At 39.5% G+C, this 26,426-nt stretch overlaps 1 protein-coding gene across 8 annotated transcripts in view; it reads right to left on the bottom strand.

Annotated features, from left to right (window-relative positions):
* Positions 1-26,426, bottom strand: part of LOC132121681 (cadherin-18-like) — a 214,639-nt gene that overhangs the window by 11,992 nt on the left and 176,221 nt on the right. For all 8 annotated transcript variants that reach the window (XM_059531347.1, XM_059531346.1, XM_059531352.1 and 5 more), the window contains 5 exons: positions 26,185-26,372; positions 24,242-24,495; positions 18,931-19,067; positions 14,476-14,597; positions 12,397-12,514 (listed from right to left, as the gene is read on the bottom strand). In XM_059531347.1, coding sequence (XP_059387330.1) covers positions 12,397-12,514; positions 14,476-14,597; positions 18,931-19,067; positions 24,242-24,495; positions 26,185-26,372 — 819 coding nt within the window. The remainder of the gene's footprint in view (positions 1-12,396; positions 12,515-14,475; positions 14,598-18,930; positions 19,068-24,241; positions 24,496-26,184; positions 26,373-26,426) is intronic.

The following is a 26,426-nucleotide window of genomic DNA, read 5'->3' as shown; positions in this document are numbered from 1 at the left end:
ATTCAGTTGAGTGTTTGTTAAAGTCTGCGTTCGTCTCTCTGATCTCAAAATAGTTAAAAACCTCAGCATAGTGTGGTTAATAAGTTATCAAAGAACTGAAATAAAGTATTTAATAGAATAAGAAAATATCTAAGCTATACTGCGGCATTCCCTACTGTCAGAATATCCGCTGATTTATCTTTACCCTTAAACAACTAATAAAAAAAAAGACATTGTGAAAAATGATCATCTTGAAACAATAAAAGTAGCTTTCAGTGGGAAAACAGCCACGTTCTGTCACATAACAAGACACTCCAACCTTCACTACAGCGGCAGGATATCTGTGTGACACTCCGATTAATTAAAATTCCCAAATATCATCAGCCTGACAGCAACAGCTTTCAACTCCTCTGATGAGGGGCTATACTAGAAAGGTCTTTTTGTATGCAAGCGTGCAAAAAGATGCCTTCAGAAATCAATTGATCTATTAAAGTAACTGGGTCGTTTAGAGATCTGAGCGCTGGTTTAATTGCCCGTGAAAAAAAAAAAAAAGGAAAATAAAATGCCATTGTGATGATTTGGCACCTTCACAATGATCAAGGGAAGACTAATTCTGAGTATTTGTGAACTTAGGACATGTTTCTCACTCAAATTCAGCATCTGGTATGAATAAATAAATAAAGTTGACACTTTGAGGTAGCACTTAAAAAAAAAAAAAAAAAAAGCGAAAAATTATCCTTAATTTTAAATTTTTGTAAAGCGCATTTGCAGCAGTACACAGCCATAGGCGAGACGGCTCGCTCGCTCATTGGCTTGTTCTGCGGCAAGTGCACAGCCTATCGAGCGCAGGCTGATGCCATATCAGACCAATAAGGGCGCTTTGCGCCCTTCATGCCACTTCCCGCCGAAACGGGTGTGGCCCAACCTTACAAAAGGAGCTCGAAAAGGCTTACTCACCTGATTTTTCATCTCTTCAGCGAAGCTCACGCATCGCTAGATCACGGAGGAAGCAAAGCGTCGTCTGAGAGGCATATCAGCAGGACGAGCCATTCTGAAGCTGCTGGCCTTCGCCGCCTTCCACTTCCGTTCCTGCTGCGCTGTCCGGCGCCTATATCCTTTCAATTCTGTTATATCCAGCTGTTCTTTATGCGTGTGTGTGTGTTCGCCCTGCGACTCACACTCGTAAAAGAGCTTGCGTCTTTTTTAAGATGCCTTCCTGCGGCTCGTCAGAGCCCCACTCAGCGAGGGAGACCGGTACGTCATCTGTGTCTCCTGCCTGGGTGAAGATCATGCAGCGCTCGCGCTCGCTGTCGGCGGATGCCCTCACTGCGAGCTGTTGCCATGGTGACTCTGAGGACTCGCCTGGCCTTTTTCTCTGAGCCTGCATTCTCCGCTGCGCTGAAGGCGCCGTAAAAGCGCCGTTTCCAGCGGATTCCGGAACCGTCTTCAGCTCAACCGAGCTCGCCGGTTCGCCCTGCTTCACCGGCCTCCCCTGCATCGCTTCCCGATGGGCAGCGCCCGCTATTTGCCGCCACGTCGTCCAAGGAAGTCGATCTCAGGGCCGCGTCGGGGGAAGAGGACACGCGCTCTCTGCTAGCTTCGGACAGTGAGGGCTGGGCGAGCTTCGAGGATCTCGCGCCTTCTGCTCAGAAGCCCAGCAGACGAGCTGACATCGAGAAGGAGCCGGGGCGAGTGCTCGCGTTGGCCGCGATTAGTCTCGGCCTCGAGTGGTCTGCACCAGCGCCCCCCTCTCGTTCCCGGCTGGATGGTATGTTCCTTTCGGATGAGCGTACTTCTCAAAGCCCGCCTAATTTCTTCCTGAGCTTCACGAAGAGGTGGCAAAGGCTTGGAACGCTCCATATTCAGTTCGTCTGTCTCACTAGCATTCTCCACACTGGATGATGCTACAAACAGGAACTACCAGTCACTTCCGCCGGTGGAACAGGCGTTAGCGACGCACCTTTGTCCGCCCTCTGCTGGACGGCGGACGAAACCGGTGTTGCCATCTAAAGCCTGCTGCATGACGCTGCGTCTGCACTACTCATGATGGCTGCTTCATCGAAGCGCAGGTGTACGAGTTCCGCTGTGGCCGAGCACTCACCCAAGCGCACCGCTGTTTCAGTTCCAGGAATTGTGACTGTCTCAGCGTTTTCTGCAACGCGCAAGCCTGCACAGTTGCCCGCTTGCCTGCACACAAAAGCCGTTATCACAACAGCTTCAGCAACGCAGCTCGAGACCCCCGTTCTTGCTCTACTGGCCGTCGCCCCGCGCCGCGGGGACCGCGGCAGAGGATTACGGTGAGGCCGGGAGCCCCGAAGCCATCCTAGGAAAGCGCCGGTGTACGAGTCGCCGCGGCCGAACTCTCACCTAAGTGCGCCGCTGTTTTCAGTTCCAGGGATTGTGACTGTTTCAGCGTCTTTTGCAATGCGCAAGCCTGTACAGTTGCCAGCTTGCCTGCACACAGAAACCGTTATCACGGCTACCCAGATATTTCCCGAAAAGGTGTAATTTCTGGTGTCCCGGCCAAGGCCGATGGTGCTATAAATGTAGTGACGATGCCCACTGCTCAGTGCCCATCTCCACATATAAGCACAGCCCTTCACACAGGGCTCACGCTCATAAAAGCGACTCAAGTCGATCGCGCGCACTACATAGTAAACGTGCCCACTCCTCAGTGCCCACAATCACTATGTCACGCGCGTCATGTGGTTTCTGTAAAAACGAAACCCGTGCACGTTCGTCCGGCCACGGCCGATGGTGCTATAAATGTAGTGACGATGCCCACCCCTCAGTGCCCATCTCCACATGTGAGCACAGCCCTGCACACAGGGCTCGCGCACATAAGATCGACTCAGATCGGTCACACGCGCCACATAGTAAACGTGCCCACTCCTCAGTGCCCACATACACTATGTCACACACGGCGCGTGGTTTCTGTAAAAACGAAACCCGTGCACGTACGCTCTGCCCAGGCAGACAGCGAGTCGAAAGTGGTAAATGTGCATTGCAGCCCACAGTTACTCGCAGACATCACGAGTCCCACGGGACCCGCTCAGCCCTCCCCCAATCGGTTAAGCACCGGGATGGGGTCGAGGATGAGCGATCTGCCCGCTGTGATCAGCGCGCTCCCCGCCTCAAATGCCACAGGCGTAACGCCCATGGTGCAGTGCACCCAAGCGCCGCCGTTGCCCAGTCAACAGAGCGCGCTTCGCATCCAGCCCTTAGCCATTCATGCAGATGCATGGTCAGCGCTTCCAGGGGTTTCGGATTGGGTGCAAGGCATTATAAAGGCCCATACTGGATCTAAGTCAGCTGAACAGGGCATTGATGAAACGCAGTTTCAAAATGCTTACGACCAGGAAGCTCCTCGCGCAGATCGCAGAGGGGACTGGTTCATGTCAATAGATCTGAAGGACGCGTATTTTCAAATACAGATAGCGTCAAATCACGGGCGATATTTGAGATTCGCCTTCGAGGGCCAGGCATACCAGTTTACAGTCCTGCCGTTCGGCTTGTCCGTGGCTCCTCGTACGTTTACGAGGTGCATGGATGCAGCACTCTCTCCTCTCAGACTCAGAGGCATGCGAGTGCTGAATTATTTGGACGACTGGCTGGTTCTGGCTCGATCACGAGCGGAGCTCATGGAGCACAGGGCCGTTTTACTCGATCACCTCGAGAAGCTCGGTCTCAGTGTCAATTGGGCGAAGAGTTCGCTGAACCCCAGTCAGACAATTCTGTTTTTGGGTATAGTTCTGAACTCGTGTTCCATGACGGCGTGGCTGTCACCACAGCGCGCGTTGGGCATTCAGCGCGCAGCGAGTTCTTTCCGCTGCGGCGCGACCGTTTCGCTCAAACACTGTCAGAAGGTGCTGGGCCTCATGGCCTCAGCATCTCCGGGTTCTGCAGCTGGGCCTGCTCCGCATGTGCCCGCTGCAGCTCTGGTTGAAGGCGCGGGTGCCGCGCAGAGCGTGGGTGTCTGGCCGACTGCGTCTCAAGGTCAATCAGAGCTGTGTCACAGCCCTGAAACCCTGGACAGCAAACGGCTGGTACCAATCAGGTGTAAGCCTGGGGACTAACCCCCAACTGTGAAGATGGTGTCGACGGACGCCTCCACTTCGGGATGGGGAGCGCTGCTCGAGGGCAGACCGTCCTTTGGCCTGTGGTCAGAACGGGAAAAGCTCCATCATATCAACTGTCTGGAAATGCTGGCAGTGGAGAATGCGCTGATGCGCTTTTGTCCCCAAATCAAGGACCACCACGTCTTAGTCTGTTCGGACAACATGTCTGTGGTGTCCTACATAAATCGCCAGGGCGGTCTCGGGTCCCGAAACCTGTACAGGCTGGCGGAACGCCTCCTGGTTTGGGCTCAGCGCAACGTGCGTTCGCTGAGGGCAGTGCATGTGCCTGGGCTACAGAATCTTGGTCCAGACAGGCTGTCCAGAGGCAATGTTCCTACGGGCGAATGGTCTCTACACCCGCAAACAGTCCGGCTGTTGTGGGAGAGATTTGGCAGGGCGGAAGTGGACCTCTTCGCGTCCCACGAAAACGCTCACTGCCCCGCGTTCTTTTCCAAGAACGAAAGCGCGCTGTCACGGAAATGGCCGTGCTGCCCGCTTTATGCTTTCCCTCCCGTCTCCCTCCTTCCGCAGGTGATGGAACGGGTGAGAGAAACGTGATGTTCAATACTGCTTGTAGCACCTTTTTGGAAGAACCAACCATGGTTCCCAGATTTGATGCAGTTAGCAGACATTGCCCCGTGGCCAGTGCCGTTGAGGAGGGACCTCCTCTCACAGGCCAGGGGCTTGATTTGGCACCCTCAACCGGAGTTGTGGTCCCTCCATGTGTGGGCGCTCAACGGTTACCCGCTGATCTCTCAGTGGGAGTGCTAAATACCATCACTCAGGCTAGAGCTCCGTCGACACAGCGGCTGTATGTCTCGAAGTGGTCGGTGTTCTCCAGCTGGTGCACGGCTCGGGGATGTTCACCCCTTAGTTGTGAGGTGACGGAGGTTCTCTCCTTCCTACAGGAGCTGTTGGATAAGGGCAGAGCCCCATCCACGCTCGAAGTTTATGTGGCGGCCATCGCAGCGTTTTCTGAACAGCGCTCGGTCAGTCAATAGGAAGGAGAGATTTGGTCATCCGCTTCCTTAGAGGAGCTAGGAGGCTGAATCCTCCCAGACCTCCGTCAGTCCCTATATGGGACCTCGCGGCGGTTTTGGAGGCCATGAAGGGTCCCCCTTCTGAGCCTATCCAATCGATTAGCCTCCAGCATCTGTCGTTCAAGACAGTATTCTTGTTGGCTCTCGCTTCAGTGAAGCGTGTGGGTGACCTGCACGCGCACTCGGTCAGCCTGTCGTGCTTGAAGTTTGGGCCTAATGACTCAAGGGTCATACTCAAACCTAGGCACAGTTATGTGCCGAAGTCCCTCAACACACCGTTTCGGGCTCAGGTTATTGCCCTGTCTGCCCTGTCGGTGTCAGGAGAGGATGGAGACTCGAGTCTTCTTTGCCCTGTTAGGGTTTTAAGAGCTTATGTGTCTCGCTCCGCTGTCTTTCGACAGACTGAGCAGCTGTTTGTCTCGTTCAGTAGACGTTCCAAGGGAATGGCTGTTTCAAGACAGACTCTGTCCAGATGGATAGTTGACGCCATAGCGTTAGCTTACGCTTCCAGGGGCCTTCAGTGCCCACTGGGTGTCAGAGCACACTCCACAAGGGGCCTCGCCTCATTGTGGGCGTGGTCTACTGGGATCTCCTTGCAGGATATATGTATGGCGGCAGGTTGGGCCTCTCGCCGTCTGCATTTATCAGGTTCTATAACCTGGAGGTTCCCGCCTTGCAAGCAAGGCTGCTGTCGGTATAGCCGAATCAGGGCCCTGATGGGAATTCTGAGTTCGTGAGCGTTATGCGCTCCCGACTGTTATATGGGCAGTATTGCGTAAGACCCGCATTGCCACATTGGTCAGGCCTTGCCTCGACTGTGTGATGATTGTATTGCCGCATCTACGGGTGCCGCTAGATATGGGACGGAGGGCTTCCCCCCTCTCCTGTCCTGGGCTCTCTGTGAGTCCCTCGGGTGACTGTGCACTGTAAATCCTGGGCGTTGCTTCAGGTTTATTGGTGTGTGATCCCTGCGCGCACGGCGTTTTACATGGGGTTCCCGTAGCGTCTTAGCTAAGACGCAGTACGAGAGAACTCTCGTAAGAGAACGTATTCGGTAACTAACGTAACCTCGGTTCTCTCTAGAAGAGGGAACGAGTACTGCGTTCTCTGCCGTGCGTACAATTCACTCTGGTTCGCTTCGGCGATGAAATAAATCAGGTGAGTCAGACTTTTCGAGCTCCTTTTATAAGGTTGGGCCACACCCGTTTCGGCGGGAAGTGGCGTGAAGGGCGCGAAGCGCCCTTATTGGTCTGATATGGCATCAGCCTGTGCTCGATAGGCTGTGCACTTGCCGCAGAAGCAGCCAATGAGCGAGCGAGCCGTCTAGCCTATGGCTGTGTACTGCTGCAAATGCGCTTTACAAAAATTCAAAATTAAGGATAATTTTTTGCTTCAGTATTTCGTGAAAAGAGACTTTTCCTGTAGCGTCTTAGCTAAGACGCAGTACTCGTTCTCTCTTCTAGAGAGAACCGAGGTTACGTTAGAAACCGAGTACGTTTCCAACGTCTTCAAAAACAACACTTTGTTCGCTATTCACAACATCCACCATTAAATGACAGTGACACTTATTTCATTGCATATAGTAATTGCTCTGCAGTAAAGCCATTTAAGTCAGTTCAATTTTTGCAGATGATATTACTGATATTATTACTGAACTTTTTTTTTTTGAAGATTTTCTTTACTTTAGTAAAATTTCTGTCCATCTAGTTTAGATGAGTGTAGTTCAGATAAACCCCTAAATGACCCACAAAAGAAGTTATAAGCATGTGAATATTCGATTTTAACACAAGGTGAAGCTGGCTCGAAACTTCTCAGGCTACGCCAGGACATCTAGCTGATGACCCATACTAAGTTTTGTGACGATACGTCAATGCATTCGTAAAATATAGCATTTTACTAAATAAATCAAAATGGCCAATGCCAAAAATGACCGATATGGGAAAATTGGGTCTGGTTTGACATGGCATGCTCCACTGAATCTAAATAGACCAGTTTTGTGAATTTTGGTTAAATGATTCAGAAGTTATAAACAAAAATAGCAGGCAGGTAACCTCAAGTCATGCTTGTAATAACACACCACAAGTTTGGTCTCAATACACCAACATTTTGGAGTTGAATGTTAATTTAATTTGAGTTAATTTGCCTCGGCATGAGCCAAGGAATTGGCAAGAATTTCTCATGCCACTTCCCGCCGAAACGGGTGTGGCCCAACCTTATAAAAGGAGCTCGAAAAGTCTGACTCACCTGATTTATTTCATCGCCGAAGCGAACCAGAGTGAATTGTACGCACGGCAGAGAACGCAGTACTCGTTCCCTCTTCTAGAGAGAACCGAGGTTACGTTAGTAACCGAATACGTTCTCTTACGAGAGTTCTCTCGTACTGCGTCTTAGCTAAGACGCTACGGGAACCCCATGTAAAACGCCGTGCGCGCAGGGATCACACACCAATAAACCTGAAGCAACGCCCAGGATTTACAGTGCACAGTCACCCGAGTGACTCACAGAGAGCCCAGAACAGAACATTTTCCAAACCAAACCAAAGCCGTGACCACAAAGTTGTGATAAAAACCATAATGTGAGATATAAAAAACCACTTATACCCTTGAGTACACAGTATGTAAGCATAGCTCTTCTCTCCTGAGAACCGGCAGATGTTAAACTTAATAAGCGGCAGAAGTGTTGAGGGCCACGGTGTGGACAGCCTGAAGAACCTGCTGTTTGCCTGAGGGCCATCTAGAGCGAAGGCAAACAATATGTGTGTGAATGAATTTGAGAGAGGAGACAGAGAAATGCCCCGAGCTCTTTTCTTCAAGCACCACTCATGATGCAATCCAGACCATCGGCCTTCATTTCCATACTGATAAATATCACAGTCATAGAAACATTAGATTAAGAAACTCTAAAACTGTACTTTAACCAAATAGATGCTACTCGATCCACAGTAGTCCAATGAAAGCTATTATTCTCATATATTTTGAAAAAAATAAATAAATAAATAAAATGAAATTAAGTGAGCTAAGAGCAAGTAACTGCAATAAAGCCATTACACAGACGAATTTAAGTTTTTATACATAAATAATCTAATAATATGAATCATTCAGGTCTGTGAACTGGATCTACTGATTCACTGCAATGATTCAACTCAGAATAAAGATTTTTTCATGAATCACACTTTCAAGCTTTTATGAAAGCACCAAGCATAACTAGGCCGGATGTTGAGGTTATAAGAGAAAAATGGTTTATATGTCTGTCTGTTTCTCACACAAAGCTATTATATGAGTCTTATGAACCACCCCTAGACCGCTTTACTTGTATTATATTGAAAAGATATCCTGTCCACATGTTTTATCATGGTCATCTGGTCACATATTACTCATTATGCTATCTTCAGAATGTATTGCATTACCATCATCATCCTTCTCTTAGGAAGTGGCCTGATCATAATTACTGAATAATGACTAATTTCTCCTGTTACTTCTTGGTTTACAGTTTATCTGGTTTCCTGTCCAGACGCCCACCGACCGACTGACACCCTATATGAGAAAAGCCTTCTCAGATGCTGACTGCATATTAAAACAAGACAGCGTTAGACAGGAGAAGCACGTCTCCTTAAAGGCCTGTAGATACAGGCGCATAAAGTCAATGGAAATAGGATGAGAGTCTTTAAGAGACAGATGGGAAACAGGAGGGATAGACAGAGTCAGAGAAACAGAAATGAATTACACTAGATCGAAAGTGGAGAGGAGTGAGAAATAATGAGGTGTTAAGAAACATAAATTATATATAATTTATATATATATATATATATATATATATATATATATATATATATATATATATATAAAACATTCAACATTTTATCACTCACTCAATCAATCAATCAATCAATCCATCCATCCAAGTTATGGGTGCACTGTTCATTTAAAATAGTGTTTTAATGTACAGTATATGTGTGCAAAGGTAGATTTGATTAGCATGCAAATGATTCTGTTATTTCATGTTTGCGTGCCTTCAGCATGTTTTTGACCATGTCATTCAGAAGCTCACTCATGAATATTACCTTCCTAATTACCCTCGGCTCCACTACAAAGCTCAATTGACTACAGACCATAATCAAACTGAATATCCATGCAAGGGTCTTGCTTAGCGCTCTGGGGCCCTCCGTCTTGCATTGTTATTCACACAGAGACCGCGTTCATAAAGCAAAACGTGACCAGACAATAATTTAGTCCATTTAGCCTCCGTTTCATTGTGTACCATATAAATTTGCACCTTTAAATCCAGAAATGGTGATTGAGGGAAATATGATATTTTGCAGTGCTACCGTTGAATGCCTTAAAAAAAATCAAAGTTGGACAAAGACAAGCAGCATGTTAAAATGTGTTTACTTTTCAGCCATTTAGATACAAACAGCTAAAGTACCTCCATAAAGACCCTATTGCTCTTTTACAGCACTTGTAAAAATGGGGAAAGTGGTATTATTATTAAATTTGAAGCTTCTTAGGTCTTTGTAGACAAGGGGGCTTCACTTACTTGCAGTCTCCTCAATAAGAGCACTGCACGCCGACATCGACCACCTGTGGCAAGAGCTGATAATTCTGAGACCGGTAAACAGTGGCGTGTCCCAGTGGAGGGAGATTAAAGAGCGAGAAATCGTGTGAGAAGTAGAGAGAGAGAGTGTGAGACTTGCACTGAGTACCACTTGTATAAATGAGGTAAACTCCATACTGGCTCAATAGGAAAGGAGTGGAACTCACGATACTAGCTAAGTCATTCTGTCTTCCAATATAACTTTAATCTAGCTCTCTTTTCTTTTTCCCCCTACTAATCTTGAGACATGGGCTTAAAGATATAAAACTTTACCAGCAATTAGTTTTAAAAGTGGCAACATTTGCCACTTTCTATCCCTTAAAACAGCGGTTCCCAACCTTTTTAGCACCAAGGACCGGTTTAATGTCAGACAATATTTTCACGGACCGGGCATTAAGGTGTGAAGCATAAATACAACAAAATAAAATGATACGACTGGCATAAAAACTGTGGTATATTGCAAATATAATAATAAACATGAATCCACTGTGTATTCGTATGCAACTTTATTAGCAGCATCCTCGTAACATCGCGCCAACATAACATGAATAATATATAATGAGCGAGTACATCATGAATCCATTTTCCAAACCGTGTTTTTGTCTTATCCTTAATCACTATGGTACACCTATAATAAGTGTTTGTATTCAGACTATTTTAGTCTGGTTGGGGTCGGCAACGCTGCAGAGTATCACAGTACCTGCGTGACTCGCCATAGATGTAAACAGAGAGAAGTAGCTCCGGCTACAATGTTTTTCCGCCAGACGCGAGCGCCAAAAGTTACCGACTGCAGCTTTAATGTAAGTTATTTATTCTTTCTTGTGCGGCCCGGTACCAAATGCCCGGGGGTTGGGGACCGCGGCCTTAAAAGATCCATCATTTCTTAACAGGTCATGTAGATAAAATTTTTAAAATGCATCAAATTTATTAAATACTATGCTGATTAAATTAATTGATCGTGTATATCAGTGTGTTCTAAGAAATGTCTCTCTTTGAATGGACATAAAATTCAATATATTTTGTGTTATTTGATATAATGTTTCATCTCAGTCCATTTTGTAATCAATCTGGATGTGTTCTTGTAATCTGTCTGCAAACCTTTAATTATTGTACAAATGCTTCCAAGGGACATCTTTAGCTTTTGCATCAAGTTTCACAGTTTTTACAGCATCTCACGGCATGAGCATCCCCTTTTTAAGAAGCTGTGTGAAGTAAAAAAATAAAATAAAATTACAGCTTTGACAAATACATATAATGTGTATGTTTCCTCCAGTTGCGTCTATTTCTAGCTGATTTTGAACTTATGAATTTTGCCTGCTCTTATTAATTGAACTGACAACACTGATTTAAATAATTATGAACTTAATGAACTGATTTCTAACCCTTTTTTCCACATCCTTTGTTCTAATCCCCTACTGATTTCAGGGTACAGATTTGGACCCGGAAGCAGCACACCTCTGATAAGAGCAGTCTCCATGGTAACATCCAGCTCGCAGACATCTGTGTGAGTATTGCATAAAGGCCATCGGTTCAGGAGTTTAGGGAGCTGGTAATTCATTCAGCAGCAACAGGGACTAAACCACTGTGTAAGGTTAGATACATAATCCTCTCAAAAGGAATACCGGTGCTCTTCAACAGCGAGGGACAACAGTGAAGGAAATAAACTGTGGCGACTGTGATTGAGCTACATTTTGAAAATGTGGTGGCTGGTACAAAAAACTTCACCAGTCACTTTAAAGTTCACCCAAGGCTACACACAAACACAAAAAGTGATGCTATCCTAGGGAAGAGTAAAGATGCCACTCCATGGAGGGTCTAAAAGAACCACCGATGCATAAACTGGCTATCTGAAATTAGGGTTTTGGGGACTTTTATTCCACTTGATCATACTGGAAGACCAGGTAAATCTGGCAAACCACTGTAGGCTTGTCAATGCAGATTTTAAATAGGGTGACCAATCAACCAGATACAGTTGGAAAATTAAAAGGCTGATAGCATGTTGATTTTAATAAATGAAAATGAATGAAAACAAACCAATATTCCTCACGCCATACAGATAGCCAAAACAAACACAGAACTGGAAAAAACAGAGCAAGAGCAATAAACAACTTTCGTGTTATGGTGATTTTGATTATTAAAAAGAAATGCCAGAAACAGCTCATTGATTTACCTTCACAGCAGCAATTACTCATGCATAAGGGATTTTACTTCCATCTGCTTCTAAACAGTCATCAATCGTCTCTCTTAAGCTTGCGGTGAACATATAATTATAACTTAAATGTTGGTCAACATTAACCCGGGAAGTTTATTGATCATATTAGAAGACTTCTGCAGTAATTTTTCCCCTTGAGAATATATGCACATTTAAAGAAAGCTTGGATTTCCTGCTGTATATATGTGGATCATTATGATAGCTTGCATCAAATAATATATATAGTGAAATTCTTCTGAATGAACTATAGGATTCCCACACATTTTTACTAAGGAATTTCAATGACTTTACCAGTTGTTTGTGATTACCAGACAAGGATATTGAAATTTTTCGAGAGACTACAGTACACTCACAAAGAGCAACTACCTGATGAAATATTTTAGAATCTAGAAAAAATGTATGCTCACTACACACATTTAAAAAAAGCCCTGTAAATAGAATAATCCCACATCCATACCTTCATTGTCTTTAATAGTAAAGTTAGGGTTGGCAGGAAGTCCTCTGGGAAAAGAGAAGGAAAATCCCTTTCCATTGGCAAAATCATCTTTATCCACAGCCGTGATTGTCTGAATGACCTGCCATCAACAGAACAAAAAGAACAAAGAATAGACCTGAGAAACACTTTCTTTTCATAGTAAACCTTCTTAGAAATTCTTTAGAATTTTGAGTGTCTCTGGTGAAGCTTGACTGTTTTAAGTCTTTTTACTGTAGTTAAGATGCCTGGATTGTACAGTATATATGGATTTCACCAGTTTCCCATGTGGAAGACCCATTTCCTAAATACAAGTTGCATTCAGCAGGGTTCAAAAGCTCAACATAGTTTTACTTGATTCTTTCCGTTTTCTCTCCTCCCGTTATTATCTCAGAGTGAACTTCTGAAATCTATGCTGGCATCTCAGCAGCTGTAGGATTCTGTGCTCTTTGAGCATCAAAACCAGATGGTTTGATGGTCTGAGTTGTCTTGGAAACCCAACAGGCATTTGATTCATTGAGTGCAGTCCATTATGGGTTGCACATCCCTGTGCTCTACTCCCTGCAAAGAGCAATACCTTCCAACTGATGAGGTTCAGACTGAAGGAAACTTTAATTGGATTGCCTTTCGATTGTGTGAAACCAGAAATGATAAAAGGCTGACAAGTTCACGATGCCAATAGTTAAAGTTAATTCTTGTAAATTACTGGAAATGTTTTTTTGAATAATTTTGGTGTTATTATATCAATATCTGTATGATTGTACAATTTATTATTGATAGATTTTTTTTTTTATAGAATAAAAAAAATATTATTTGTAGAAAAACCTAAACCTCACACTATTGGTTGAGGTTAATAAACTATATAATATAATAGAATACAATACAATACAATACAATAGAATACAATAGAATACAATACAATACAATACAATACAATAAAATAAAATATAATATAATATAATATAATATAATATAATATAATATAATAAATATTATATTATATAATATAATAACAATCCTTAAAGCCGAATTTCAGTCTGTCTTATGATCCTTCAGAAATTATTCAGATTTTATGATTTTCTGCTTAAGAAAAAATTCTTATCATTATCATATTATTATATAATTTTGAAATAAGTATTTTTGTCATGATTTTCATGATTTTCATGATACTTTAATTGATAGAAAGTTTTAAAATGTGTTTATTTGTAATTGAAATCTTTTATAACAATGAAAATAATTTTTTTGGCACTTTTGATATTTCTGTTCTTTGAACCAGCTGAATCTTCAACCAGCCCTCTCAGCAACACCAGATCAACCAATGATGTGAGTTTAGGGGCGGGGCCATCTGTTTTTCCGACCAGTGGTAGATGAGGAAGGAGTTTGCGACATCTGTTTGAAAACAGTCTTTATTTTTTAAAGTCAGCAAGATTATAGTAGTGCAGAAAAACCACGCTCCACTTAAAACACATGCAGAGAGCACTTTAATGTGCCTCTCCTGTAATGTAGTGTGGATAATTTTTGGAATTGGATGTACTGTTTTATGTTGGGATCACAGGGGATATTAAAATAGGCTTGACCTCATCTGTCCTTCATTTTCTCTTGCTCTCATCCCTCTCTTTCTTTTTTGGTGAAAAACAGCATTTCAAAATGAAATGGAAAAGTGTGGGTAGGGAAAATAGGAGTGTGCTTTAGTGAGTCAGAGCTGTCACGCTTTGTTGATCAGATTTTTATTCTCATTGAGAGATGATTAGCATTCCTATAACCCCCTTCCATTTTTCTATTTCAGCCCCACTAAATATTCAGCTTGCACTTTTTTCCACACCATTCATGGCAGGGAACGTAAGGGAATTTTCTGTGCAGACTGATAAGTAAATCCATATTAATCAAACCCGTAATGTTTCAGGTGACCAACTTAACATTTTACTGCTTATGCTCATTAGTAAGTAAACTGATTAAAACTACAGTTAGTTTGATTACTTTAGTTGTTAGATTCGTTTTTAGGAGACCAGGGAATGTCAGAGAGAAAGTGAGACAGAGAAGCAGTTCAACTGTTATGGGACTTGCCTGTCCTGCTCTGGTGCTTTCACAGATGATGATCTCGTCTTCTGTGTTGATCATTGGAGGATTGTCATTCACATCTAGAACCTGCACTGTAACGGGAACGTGACTCTGAAGACTAGGGTTATCTGAAAACAGAAGAAAACATTGGATTGTAAAAAAAACTAAAAAAAACTACATCAGATAGCTCATATGAAAGAATATCTGAACATTAAGCAGCTTTTTGTGGACAGAAGATAATAGAAATGGAGATTCATCTATCCATTAAAACATTTATACACCCATCATCGATCCATCCCTTTAATTATACATTAAATCCATGTGTGGCACACTTAAAGTGCTTAAACAACAAAAATCACTTGAAAATTATGCGTGACTTCTCATGAAGATATTTCTTAGAAGGTTAAGACACAATCAAACTTACACTTACACTATTTTCATTGATCTGAAATGAAAGTTTGTTGTGAACTTGAATGTAGTTTTGCTGAATATCAAATGGCATAAAATAATAATAATAATAATAATAATAATAATAATAATAATAATAAAAACAGTTTAACAAATATCATGGTAATGACCAAATCATTTCTGATTAGTAAAACACAGGTTATGCAAATTTCTATCAAGTCTGTCTCAAAAGAACACATATCTGAACTGAAAAGTACATTTGCATGCACTTCTTGATCCCTGGCTGGGACCCAGCTAATTTTGTTCACAAATAGGCAAAGTCATTTAATAGCAATTCTCAGTGAGTCGGACACATACTGATTATATTAATTTGAATCAAAACACTATAAATACAAACACGCAGAAATTAACAAAGCATTATAATGCTCAGAAATGAAAAACAGGCCCACAACTAGGATATAAAAATATCCTGTGCAATTATACATTGTAATTAACAAGATATTAAATTCAGTTAGGTCCTTTTGAAATTGTTTTGCACCTTTTAAACTCACATATCAAAGCACTAGTTACCCAACTCAATCTTTTTGTGTACTGCTTTCCAGTGTTCATTTTAATCAATCTTTATCTCCTCCCTCTCATTGTGTTGTGTTTCTGTTACTCCATTCTCTTCATATGAACCTCTCATCTATTTGTAATTTTATAGTTAAAATGAGATATAATTAGTTTTGGTTGAATCACATGGGCAGCATTTGGTCTCATTAATCTATTATTTATTCCAGAGAAAATAGTTTTGGCTGAAAGCAAAATCTCATTACATTATAATTTATGTAACTGTAATACTGTATGTCAGCTTTTCCCCCCCGTTTTTTTTTCAGCAGGGTCATGGCAGTGTTTAAATGTGGTTATCACTCTTTTACGGTGTGTACGTGACTGTGAATCGTTACCATATGAAAGTATTTTTTTTACTTCAAATGAAAGGTTGTAATGTTGTGATTCATCTTAAGAGCTGGTTTGGTATTTCTCTTTAAGAAATTCTGAACGATAAAAACTGAACTGTCTCTCACTGTGCTCTATTGTGATGTGAACTGAGTGTAGGCTGTCTAAGATCTAGCAAAAAACAGCCAGGTCTATCAGTTTTATAATACAGAATGTTCATGTACCACAACTAGAAGTAGCTAATAAAATAGCACGATATCTGTCAATAGCACAGCTACTGTTAAATGCAATAAAAGTGCGCATAATTGCTGAGACGTCTTATAAGCGTACAGGCCAAGTGAGTTCCGCTCCCTTGTCATCATCACTAATGAGCACTCTAACATAAATTCACACCCACAGCTGGACCAGAAACGAACATTTCTCAGAACGAAGCCGTTAACGGCAAGCCATCTCCATGGCAACAAACAAACTCAAACATGATTCACTTTAATGTATCTTTGATTGCATACAAAAATGTTAAACAGAAATACATCAAAACAACATCAGAAATGTGTTTTAGTGTTCTGTCATTTTGCTTATTTACCTTTTGGGATGTTTGTTTTGTGTTAACAAAGAGGAATATTTCATTGCACTTTCATAGCTCAGATTTGATTGTGATTCTTAGAAATTTTGATTGGTAATGATCAATTTTATGTCTGATTAATAAAAATAAAAAGATACAAATAAGGGAATAGTTCACAAAAAGTAAGAGTGTAACAGTTTCACATATCTCAGAAAATTAGGTCATAAAATACCTTGAAAGCACAGTAAACTGAAGTATCGGCCAAATGCATTGTATGGATTGAATGAGAAATACTGAAGAACACAGATCTGAGCAAAGCTTGAGAGAGGTAAGTTCTCTTCTGAGGCTGTATGAATGTATATCTCTGAGATGAAGACTTATGCAAAGTCTCTATTTGATCTCATTGCTGTCTAGGGAAAATAAGTGAGATATTAAGGCAATGTGTGATTTTTCATTCTCATACTGGATACATGTGGAATATGATTATCATATAGAAGACTGAATGTGTGTCATTGATGCTGGGTCTAAGGGTAATTACTCTGATAAAATCTGCTGCAGAAGAGTCATGTGACTCCATTTAGATTACGGCCTGTGATTTTTATCATCTGGGAGATTATATACTCCCAATCTTTCCCTGCTTTGTTCTCTTGCATGAGTGGGTTTGTTAAAGGGGTATTTCACTCAAAAAAGTTAAATTCTGCTGTCATTTCCTCACCCTCATTTTGTTCCAAACCGGATTTACCTGCTTCTGCGTAACACAAAAGGTGACTCTTTGAAGATTGTGCTAATCGCTATTTTTAATTCAATTAGAAAACATCGAAAAGGGCATAAAGGCATTGAAATAGAATAAAAGTTGTGAGCTTTATTGCACATCTTCTGAAATCACAAAATGAATCACTTAAAACTCATCTTTAATGATTAAAATTGCATACTTGATTTTAGCACCTTATCTTATATATTTAATAATCAAATTACATATTTAAAACATTTTCTAGTGAAAGTTATTTATTTACTTTTTATATTATTATTATTTTTTTTTTCATTTCAGAAGGAAAGAGCATATGATGACCATGGCAGGTATATTTTTATTTTTTTATTTTAATTTTTTTAATAATAAAACAAAAACTTTACTTTTAATATGGATACAATATTATAACCAAGTATGTATGCCATAAGTCCTGAAAACAGTTCTTTAACCTTACAGAGGTTTTGTAAAATGGTTTCAATATAACGCTACACCCTGACCTCATTTAGTATATGTGGACACATGAATATGTAAATTAGTCCCTGCATCCACCCTATTGCCATTGTGGGGTGTACAAAATGCTACACAATGTCAAGTACCAATATTAAATTAATTCAGTCAATAATGTTTGAACCAGAAACTGATTGATGCTGAAGAAGAGGAAGAGCGAATTATACATGGTCATCTATTAGACCACATATCAGAATGGTAATGCATTTTATGTATCAATCTCTAAAATATCAGACATGTAACGGTAATTGATATAATGGTATCACTTTGTTTAAAGGACCAGTTCTCACTATTAACCAGTTTTTTTTTTATTAGCATGCATGTTACTAGCATACTGGCTGTTTACTGTATACTGTATTAGTACTTATAAAGCACATATTAATCTTATTCTGCATGACCATATTTTAGATTACATAATCCTACCTCATATCTACATTTAACAACTACCTGACTATTAATTACAGCAAATTAACAGCAAATTAGGAGTTTGTTTAGGGGAAACTGTTAGTTAATAGTGAAAATGGTGCTGACTGATGTATTTGCACATGGTTTGTCTTTAAGCGTATTAAAAACACCAGTTAGACATGTTAACAACATTAAAAAATGATTTGACCACAGGAGGGGCTTTAAATCTTCACATCTACCATGTTCAAAGAATGTCGATGTCCAGTCTGTAAATGAATCATTCTTTTAAAGTGAATCTTTCAAAGAATCTGGTCCAAAAACTAGATCAATCATAAATCAGACTGAACTGGTTCTAAAATTCTACTAAGTCAAGGATCTGTACACAACAATTAACAGCTCTCTGGAGGGGGATTTTCTGAGTGAACAACATCTACAACTACATTCAGACTGTATAGATGCAGAACACAGCACACAAGCCATTTAGATCACGTTAATGATATTTTACAGAGCTTCTGGATACATTTTGATGCTTGAAAGCTTTTGGCCCCATTCATTATAATTGCATGGGAAAACATTGACAACAACCAGCAGTCTTCATTTTTCTCTTTCCACAGAAGAAAGAAAGTCATACAGGTTTAGAACAACATGAGAGGAGAGTACTGTAAATAACCACAATGTTCATTTCTGAGCTAACTATTCCGATCTTTGACTATTTACTGGCCTGCAGAGTTGATTTCGCAGCAGCGGGAGTGCGAGCGATTTTCAAAGAGAGAAAGCGAACGGCAGTCCGTTTCTCATGAGTGCACAAGGCGTTTATTGCCGAGAATGTCTTTGCAGACTAATTTGCGAGTTATTAAAGTGGCGAAGCTCAACCAGCATGCTTTCTGGTACCCACCTTCCTCTGTTGCCATGACAGTGATGTTGTGCCAGGGCGTGTCCTCGCGGTCCAGGAGCTGAGTAGTTCTAATGACTCCGCTGATGGATTCGATTTCGAAATACACCTCTTTGTCTTCTGCCTGCTCGATGAAATACCTAAATATAGAAGAGAGAGCATGAATACTGCATGAGCCTTTCTGTCTTTCACCCCTCTATATCATAATGGGGGCATTATTAGCAAAGACAGCTAGGATGTGCATGATTACCCAAAAGCTTGTATTTCTTGTATTTGTACTTGTATTTCTTGTAAAGCTTTTATCTGTATGACTGAGTCGTGAAACTTCATACGTGGTGAGACTTATTGCAGGACTACTCGACTTTACAAAGCTCAGCCTAATGGGACATATTTTTATTTTTATATCAATTATCTTTTATTATATTGTCCAAAAGTAATTGTACACAAATATAGTTAATTATACTGTTTTTTTACTGATTATATATATATATATATATATATATATATATATATATATATATATATATATATATATATATATATATATATATATATTTATATTTATATATTAAAATTAAATTAAAATTTATGCATTTAGCAGATGCTTTTATCCAAAGCGACTTACAGTAGTGCATTCAGGCTATAAATTTTTACCTATCATGTGTTTCCGGGGAATCGAACCCCCGACCTTGCGCTTCATAAGGCAATGCTCTACCAATTGAGCTACAGGAACACTATTTATTATTTTTATATAATAATTATAAATATATTATATAAAATAATTATATTACATTTAATACATTTTATAAAATGAATTAATAACAAAATATATTTTTTTCTTTAATCTAATTTTTCTCTAATTAACCAAGATTAATTATTAAATTTGCAATAATTGTTTTATCATAATTATTTTGTGAGTAATCAAATATTTTCACAATGAAACCTAAAATTAACATCATATATATATATATACATATATATATATATATATATATATATATATATATATATATATATATATATATATATATATATATATATACATACATACATACATACATACATATATATATATATATATACATACATATATATACATACATACATACATACATACATATATATATATATATATATATATATATATATAGACTTAATGGAAAGATGAAAAGTAAAGATGGAACATCACAGGAGGTTCATTTATACTAAAGAAGCAAGCACTAAAAACTAAAGAGTACTTTTTAAGGTTTCTAATTAACTGATCTTGAATTACGTTACAAAATGTGCACTGCATTGGACATTAACATTGCCTTTAATTTTGTTCACATGATTTCCCTAAATTATCAATCAGCTTGCAGACAGCAAACAGGCCATTTTCAGTGAGATTTATGAGTGCTTTTGGCTATATGCACAGATTTATAGTTTACTGTATACAACCCGAATTCCGGAAAAGTTGGGACGTTTTTTAAATTTTAATAAAATGAAAACTAAAGGAATTTCAAATCACATGAGTCAATATTTTATTCACAATAGAATATAGATAACGTAGCAAATGTTTAAACTGAGAAATTTTTACACTTTTATCCACTTAATTAGCTCATTTAAAATTTAATGCCTGCTACAGGTCTCAAAAAAGTTGGCACGGGGGCAACAAATGGCTAAAAAAGCAAGCAGTTTTGAAAAGATTCAGCTGGGAGAACATCTAGTGATTAATTAAGTTAATTGATATCAGGTCTGTAACATGATTAGCTATAAAAGCTTTGTCTTAGAGAAGCAGACTCTCTCAGAAGTAAAGATGGGCAGGGGCTCTCCAATCTGTGAAAGACTGCGTAAAAAAATTGTGGAAAACTTTAAAAACAATGTTCCTCAACGTCAAATTGCAAAGGCTTTGCAAATCTCATCATCTACAGTGCATAACATCATCAAAAGATTCAGAGAAACTGGAGAAACATCTGTGCGTAAGGAACAAGGCCGGAGACCTTTATTGGATGCCCGTGGTCTTCGGGCTCTCAGACGACACTGCATCACTCATCGGCATGATTGTGTCAATGACATTACTAAATGGGCCCAGGAATACTTTCAGAAACCACTGTCGGTAAACACAATCCACCGTGCCATCAGCAGATGCCAACTAAAGCTCTATCATGCAAAAAGGAAGCCATATGTGAACATGGTCCAGAAGCGCCGTCGTGTCCTGTGGGCCAAGGCTCCTTTAAAATGGACTATTTCAAAGTGGAATAGTGTTTTATGGTCAGACGAGTCCAAATGTGACATTCTTGTTGGAAATCACGGACGCCGTGTCCTCCGGGCTAAAGAGGAGGGAGACCTTCCAGCATGTTATCAGCGTTCGGTTCAAAAGCCAGCATCTCTGATGGTATGGGGGTGCATAAGTGCATACGGTATGGGCAGCTTGCATGTTTTGGAAGGCTCTGTGAATGCTGAAAAGGTATATAAAGGTTTTAGATCAACATATGCTTCCCTCCAAACAACGTCTATTTCAGGGATGGCCTTGTTTATTTCAGCAGGACAATGCAAAACCACATACTGCAGCTATAACAACAGCATGGCTTCGTCGTAGAAGAGTCCGGGTGCTAACCTGGCCTGCCTGCAGTCCAGATCTTTCACCTATAGAGAACATTTGGCGCATCATTAAACGAAAAATACGTCAAAGACGACCACAAACTCTTCAGCAGCTGGAAATCTATATAAGGCAAGAATGGGACCAAATTCCAACAGCAAAACTCCAGTAACTCATAGCCTCAATGCCCAGACGTCTTCAAACTGTTTTGAAAAGAAAAGGAGATGCTACACCCTGGTAAACATGCCCCGTCCCAACTATTTTGAGACCTGTAGCAGAAATCAAAATTGAAATGAGCTCATTTTGTGCATAAAATTGTAGACTTTCTCAGTTTAAACATTTGCTATGTTATCTATGTTCTATTGTGAATAAAATATTGGCTCATGTGATTTGAAAGTCTTTTAGTTTTCATTTTATTAAAATTTAAAAAACATCCCAAATTTTTGCAAAATTATTGTTAACATTATATGTAACCATAATATTTAAGTTGTGGTTTTACTGTTTTGGTTTTGCGGGGGTCAAGGTTTACTGGTTAGCATGATTGGGTTAGCTAGTAAAAACAACAACAAATATAATAAAAAAAATAATAAACAACAACATCAATACACCATCTGAAATCCCTCTACTTGCTGAACATAAGTGCTAAAGTACTAAAGTATATATAACAATTATTTCTGTTTTTATTAGCTTTCATCATGCTTACTAGGGAAAAATACAAGAAACACAAAAACCGTCTCAGCAAAACACAATAGCTCATCCCGAAATCCTGTTAATGCAACACCAGGGTGTCTATTGTGAAGAATATGCCTTTAAAAAAAAAACATTTTCCCTGCAACATCTCAGAAGACAAATTCTTTACATGAAATATGATAATGATCAGATGCATCATTATAACAGTTAGGAACAAAACTAAGGAGATAAAAGTGACCTTGCTTATTTTTCCATAATGCTAATTCTCAAATTTCTATGCAATTTTATTATTATGTTAATGGTGATGATGCAGTATAAATTGAAATGAAAGGTTTATATATTATATATATATATATATATATTTATATTTATTATTTTTTTTATGTGTGTTATCCAGACACAGAAAAAAAAAAGGCCAGGGATTATTCATGAGACTTTTCTCGTTTTCTCGTTTTCTCTTATGTATTTTATTTATTTATTTAGAGCCGTGATAAATACTGAACTGACAATCTTACTCGCTCACATCAACCAATGAGATTCACAGCATTTGCATGACGGTGAGAGTTACGGCCTCTCCGTCACGCACTGACTTTGAAGGTTCATTCATTAAGATGAATTGAAAACACGTCCTCAAACCACCAGTACAGAGAGATGCTAACAAACCATACAGGTCATATCTCATTGCCACAAGAAAATGTGCACTGCCCTTGACTGCATGAGACATGAGAGAGAAATAACAATGAGGATTTTACACCGTATGCCTTTTACTGCTATTGAAAGGAACATTCTGACATTTAATTTTTCATTCCCCTTGTTTGCTTGCATGTCATCCTAATGTTATTTTCTCCGTGTTCTACAGACTATGATGTGCACATTGCAACATTGCTTTTCATATTAAGACTCCTCATTTTCTTTTTTTCTCTAAACTTTCGTTTATATATAATATGATTCTTATCGATTTTTCACACTTAACATACAGTACATGGTGTAATATTTCACACTCTTCATCCAATTCATTCTAGGGAGTTAAGATTTTCTCACTGTGCATTTCTTAACCCAGGGTTAATGCATATTGAAAATTTGCATAATCATATACTTTTAAAACATTGATCAGTCAAGTACAGCACAGAGCGTACAACGATTTAATAATAACCCTTGTGCTATTCCAGACTGCTTTTTCCCATAGATGATTCTATCTGATTCTATCTGTTACTATCTCTCAGAATTTTTTATAAAATAAAAAATAAAACATGAATATTTTGAATATAAAATGTAATGCATTAAATAATATAAAAAATGTATGAATATTTTTTAAATACATATTTCTTTATATTTTTTTCATTTCATTCAAGAAAGAAAGAAAGAAAGAAAGAAAGCACAAATCAGTTATTCTGTGTTTACCAGGTGGGATGAAACAGGACTTCTAATTAATCTGAATCCTCTCCATCAGCATCTCTGGCAGGCAGCATGATATAAGCACTAAAGCAATGATGTTTTTATGAGCTGGCCTGCTCACACCTCTCTTTCATTAGAGTGTGTGGAGGTAATTGAGCCTTTGGCAGCTGTGTTTCACTACCATGATAACATGGGGTACCTTAACTACTCTAATTAACAATATCCTCCATAGAGGGAAAGAGAGAGAGAGTCAAAGCAGTAAAAGATCCTTGTATGTCATATCAACTCAATGTCATCCTATTAAATTTGACTTTTACAAAAAGATATGAGAAATGGGAGGACATGGAAGAGAGAGAGAGGGAGAGAGAGAGAGAGAGAGAAATAATTTCAGATTATAGTGCTATATCACTGCATTTGCGAATACACACCACAATTTAGTAAAACTCTATAAAAATAGTAGTGATTTGCTAGTACAAATTATAGAAAATGTAATCTTGTGGGTGTATTGCAGGTGACTTTCTATGAATTGCACACACAATAGCCACACATGATAACAGTATTATTAAAATTATTATACTGTATATATATATATATATATATATATATATATATATATATATATATATATGTAAAATCATCATGTCTTCTAACCTGACAGGGCTGTTTTGGCTGTCTGGGTCTCTCGCTGTGACAGCACCCACTTCAGTTCCAACCTTGGCGTTCTCGTACACCTCCATAATGTAATAATCCATCGAGAAAACTGGCGGCTCATCCACGTCTCCGACTGTGATCTTGAGCGTGGCGTCGTCTTTGAACGAGCCCAGATAGGAGAAGTGTGGGTCCAGGTGCGTGTTCTCTGCAGCGATGTGAAGGCTGTAATGCTTCTTCTTCTCATAGTTAAGTGGCTAAAAAGAGAAAACAGAAAAATTACATAGATTACAAATCAGGGTTATTATCTTTAACTAAAACTAAAATCATTAAAAATAAATACATTAACTAAAATAAATTATAGAAAAAAAACATCTACTTATTAATATAATGATGCTAAAATAACACTGTTACGTGTACATATTACATATACTTTGCTTTCAGTAGGTTTTAGTGACTTTCTTGGTGGCTTCTCGGGGTTTCAAGTACTCCAATAAGTTATGAGCTGAGATCACATTGAGGTCAGTCTTCTTCTTCCGGAGCACAGAAGTTAAATCGCTCTCTAGATGGGGTCACTTCTGTAAACACCATGAAACCTGCCCGACCTTCACCGCTGTCTCACCGGATAGATCTGGCAGGCATTTATTTACAAGATTGGCTTTTGGAAATCTCAGTATTCACTGAATTCACAGCTTTCCTGACCCCTGGGACTGAGTGGGGAATTGAAGATGCTCAGAATACAGAAAAGCAACCATTAATGAGCATCTGAGCTGTGGAGATTGCCAGACGCCTACTTGACCCAGTCTGGCTGGACAGATTATATATACAGGTATTCTGTATCTGTCAGGGATTTCAGTGTGTGCAGCTTCAGATATTATGCTATTTTGACATCATCTTGACTTGGATAATTATGCCATCCTGTTGTGTTCTTTTGTTGAAGGTCTACAAGCAACACTCAAGTGAAAAGTGTGAAAAACTGAAAACATTTTACAATTAGTTAAGTTATTCAGAATTTGAACTTGTTAATGAGGTTTTGTGCATGACTGCAGATTTTTTGCCTTTTGTCTTTTCGCTGTTTGTTTGTCATCTCTGCAGGATAAATCAAGTGTATAAGGCTTATGAGATATAATGATATATAAGCTAGATTTTGTACTCTCCAGTTACGACTCATGTCTTTTTCCAGTGGAGGTCTGGGATTTTCTGGCCCATTTTATAGTAAGCCTAGTGAAAGTTTGATTACTGAGAAAAGAAAAAACACCTCTCCTCAATAAACTGCAACATTTGAGACATCATTCATATCTAAAGCAGCAGCACAAATAACACATGACCTAAAGTTTAATAGTTGGGTATGTCTACTACATGAACTTTTATTTCCCAGGGGGCACTTTTTTATGATATTTTTCTTTTTTGTTATTAGGGTCACAGAGAAATGGGCTTGGAATGAAAATACAGCTTTGCATCATATAAATAAATTACATTTTAAATGGAAAACAGTTATTTTCAATAGTAATATAATTACATAATTTTACTTTGTTTTTGATCAAATAAATGCCTTGATGAGCATAAGTGTGTATGTAAAATGTCCACTGTTGAACAATATTATTAAGTATATATATATATATATATATATATATATATATATATATATATATATATATATATATATATATATATATATATATTACATAATTTCAATTGTAAACTGAAAAGTCACTATTGTACTTTAATTTCAAAAATGAAATGCATGTATATTCACTGTTTAACCCTGTTAGTGTTACAAATTGTTTACGGAAGTGGTTTTACAAAAGTCCACAAGGCCAAAAGTACCCATAGCTGAAGAAACAACCTCTTATTATTAAGGGTTCAGGAAAGCCTCTAACCCTTGAACAAGCAACGATAGTAATGATGCTTGCCTTGGCAAACACCAATAAAAACGACAGCAATACCTTTCTCAGCGTGATCACACCCTCTTTAGTATATTTGTCTGTGGAGATGGAGAACATTCCGGCCCCCTCGGGGTTCAGGATGCTGTATTTAATGTCTGCATTGATTCCGATGTCCTCATCGTTGGCTTTGATCTTCCCCACTGGTTTCCCCACCTGTGCCGACTCTGGGACAAACACCTGGTAATTCTCTGCAGACAGATAAAAGCCCGCATGGTGGTTTGTTCGATTGGCTGGGTGGTACA

Source organism: Carassius carassius, chromosome 39 (genome assembly GCF_963082965.1).
Source record: "Carassius carassius chromosome 39, fCarCar2.1, whole genome shotgun sequence".
In the NCBI taxonomy this organism is placed as follows: domain Eukaryota; kingdom Metazoa; phylum Chordata; class Actinopteri; order Cypriniformes; family Cyprinidae; genus Carassius; species Carassius carassius.
This window is presented reverse-complemented; position numbering and strand designations above follow the sequence as displayed.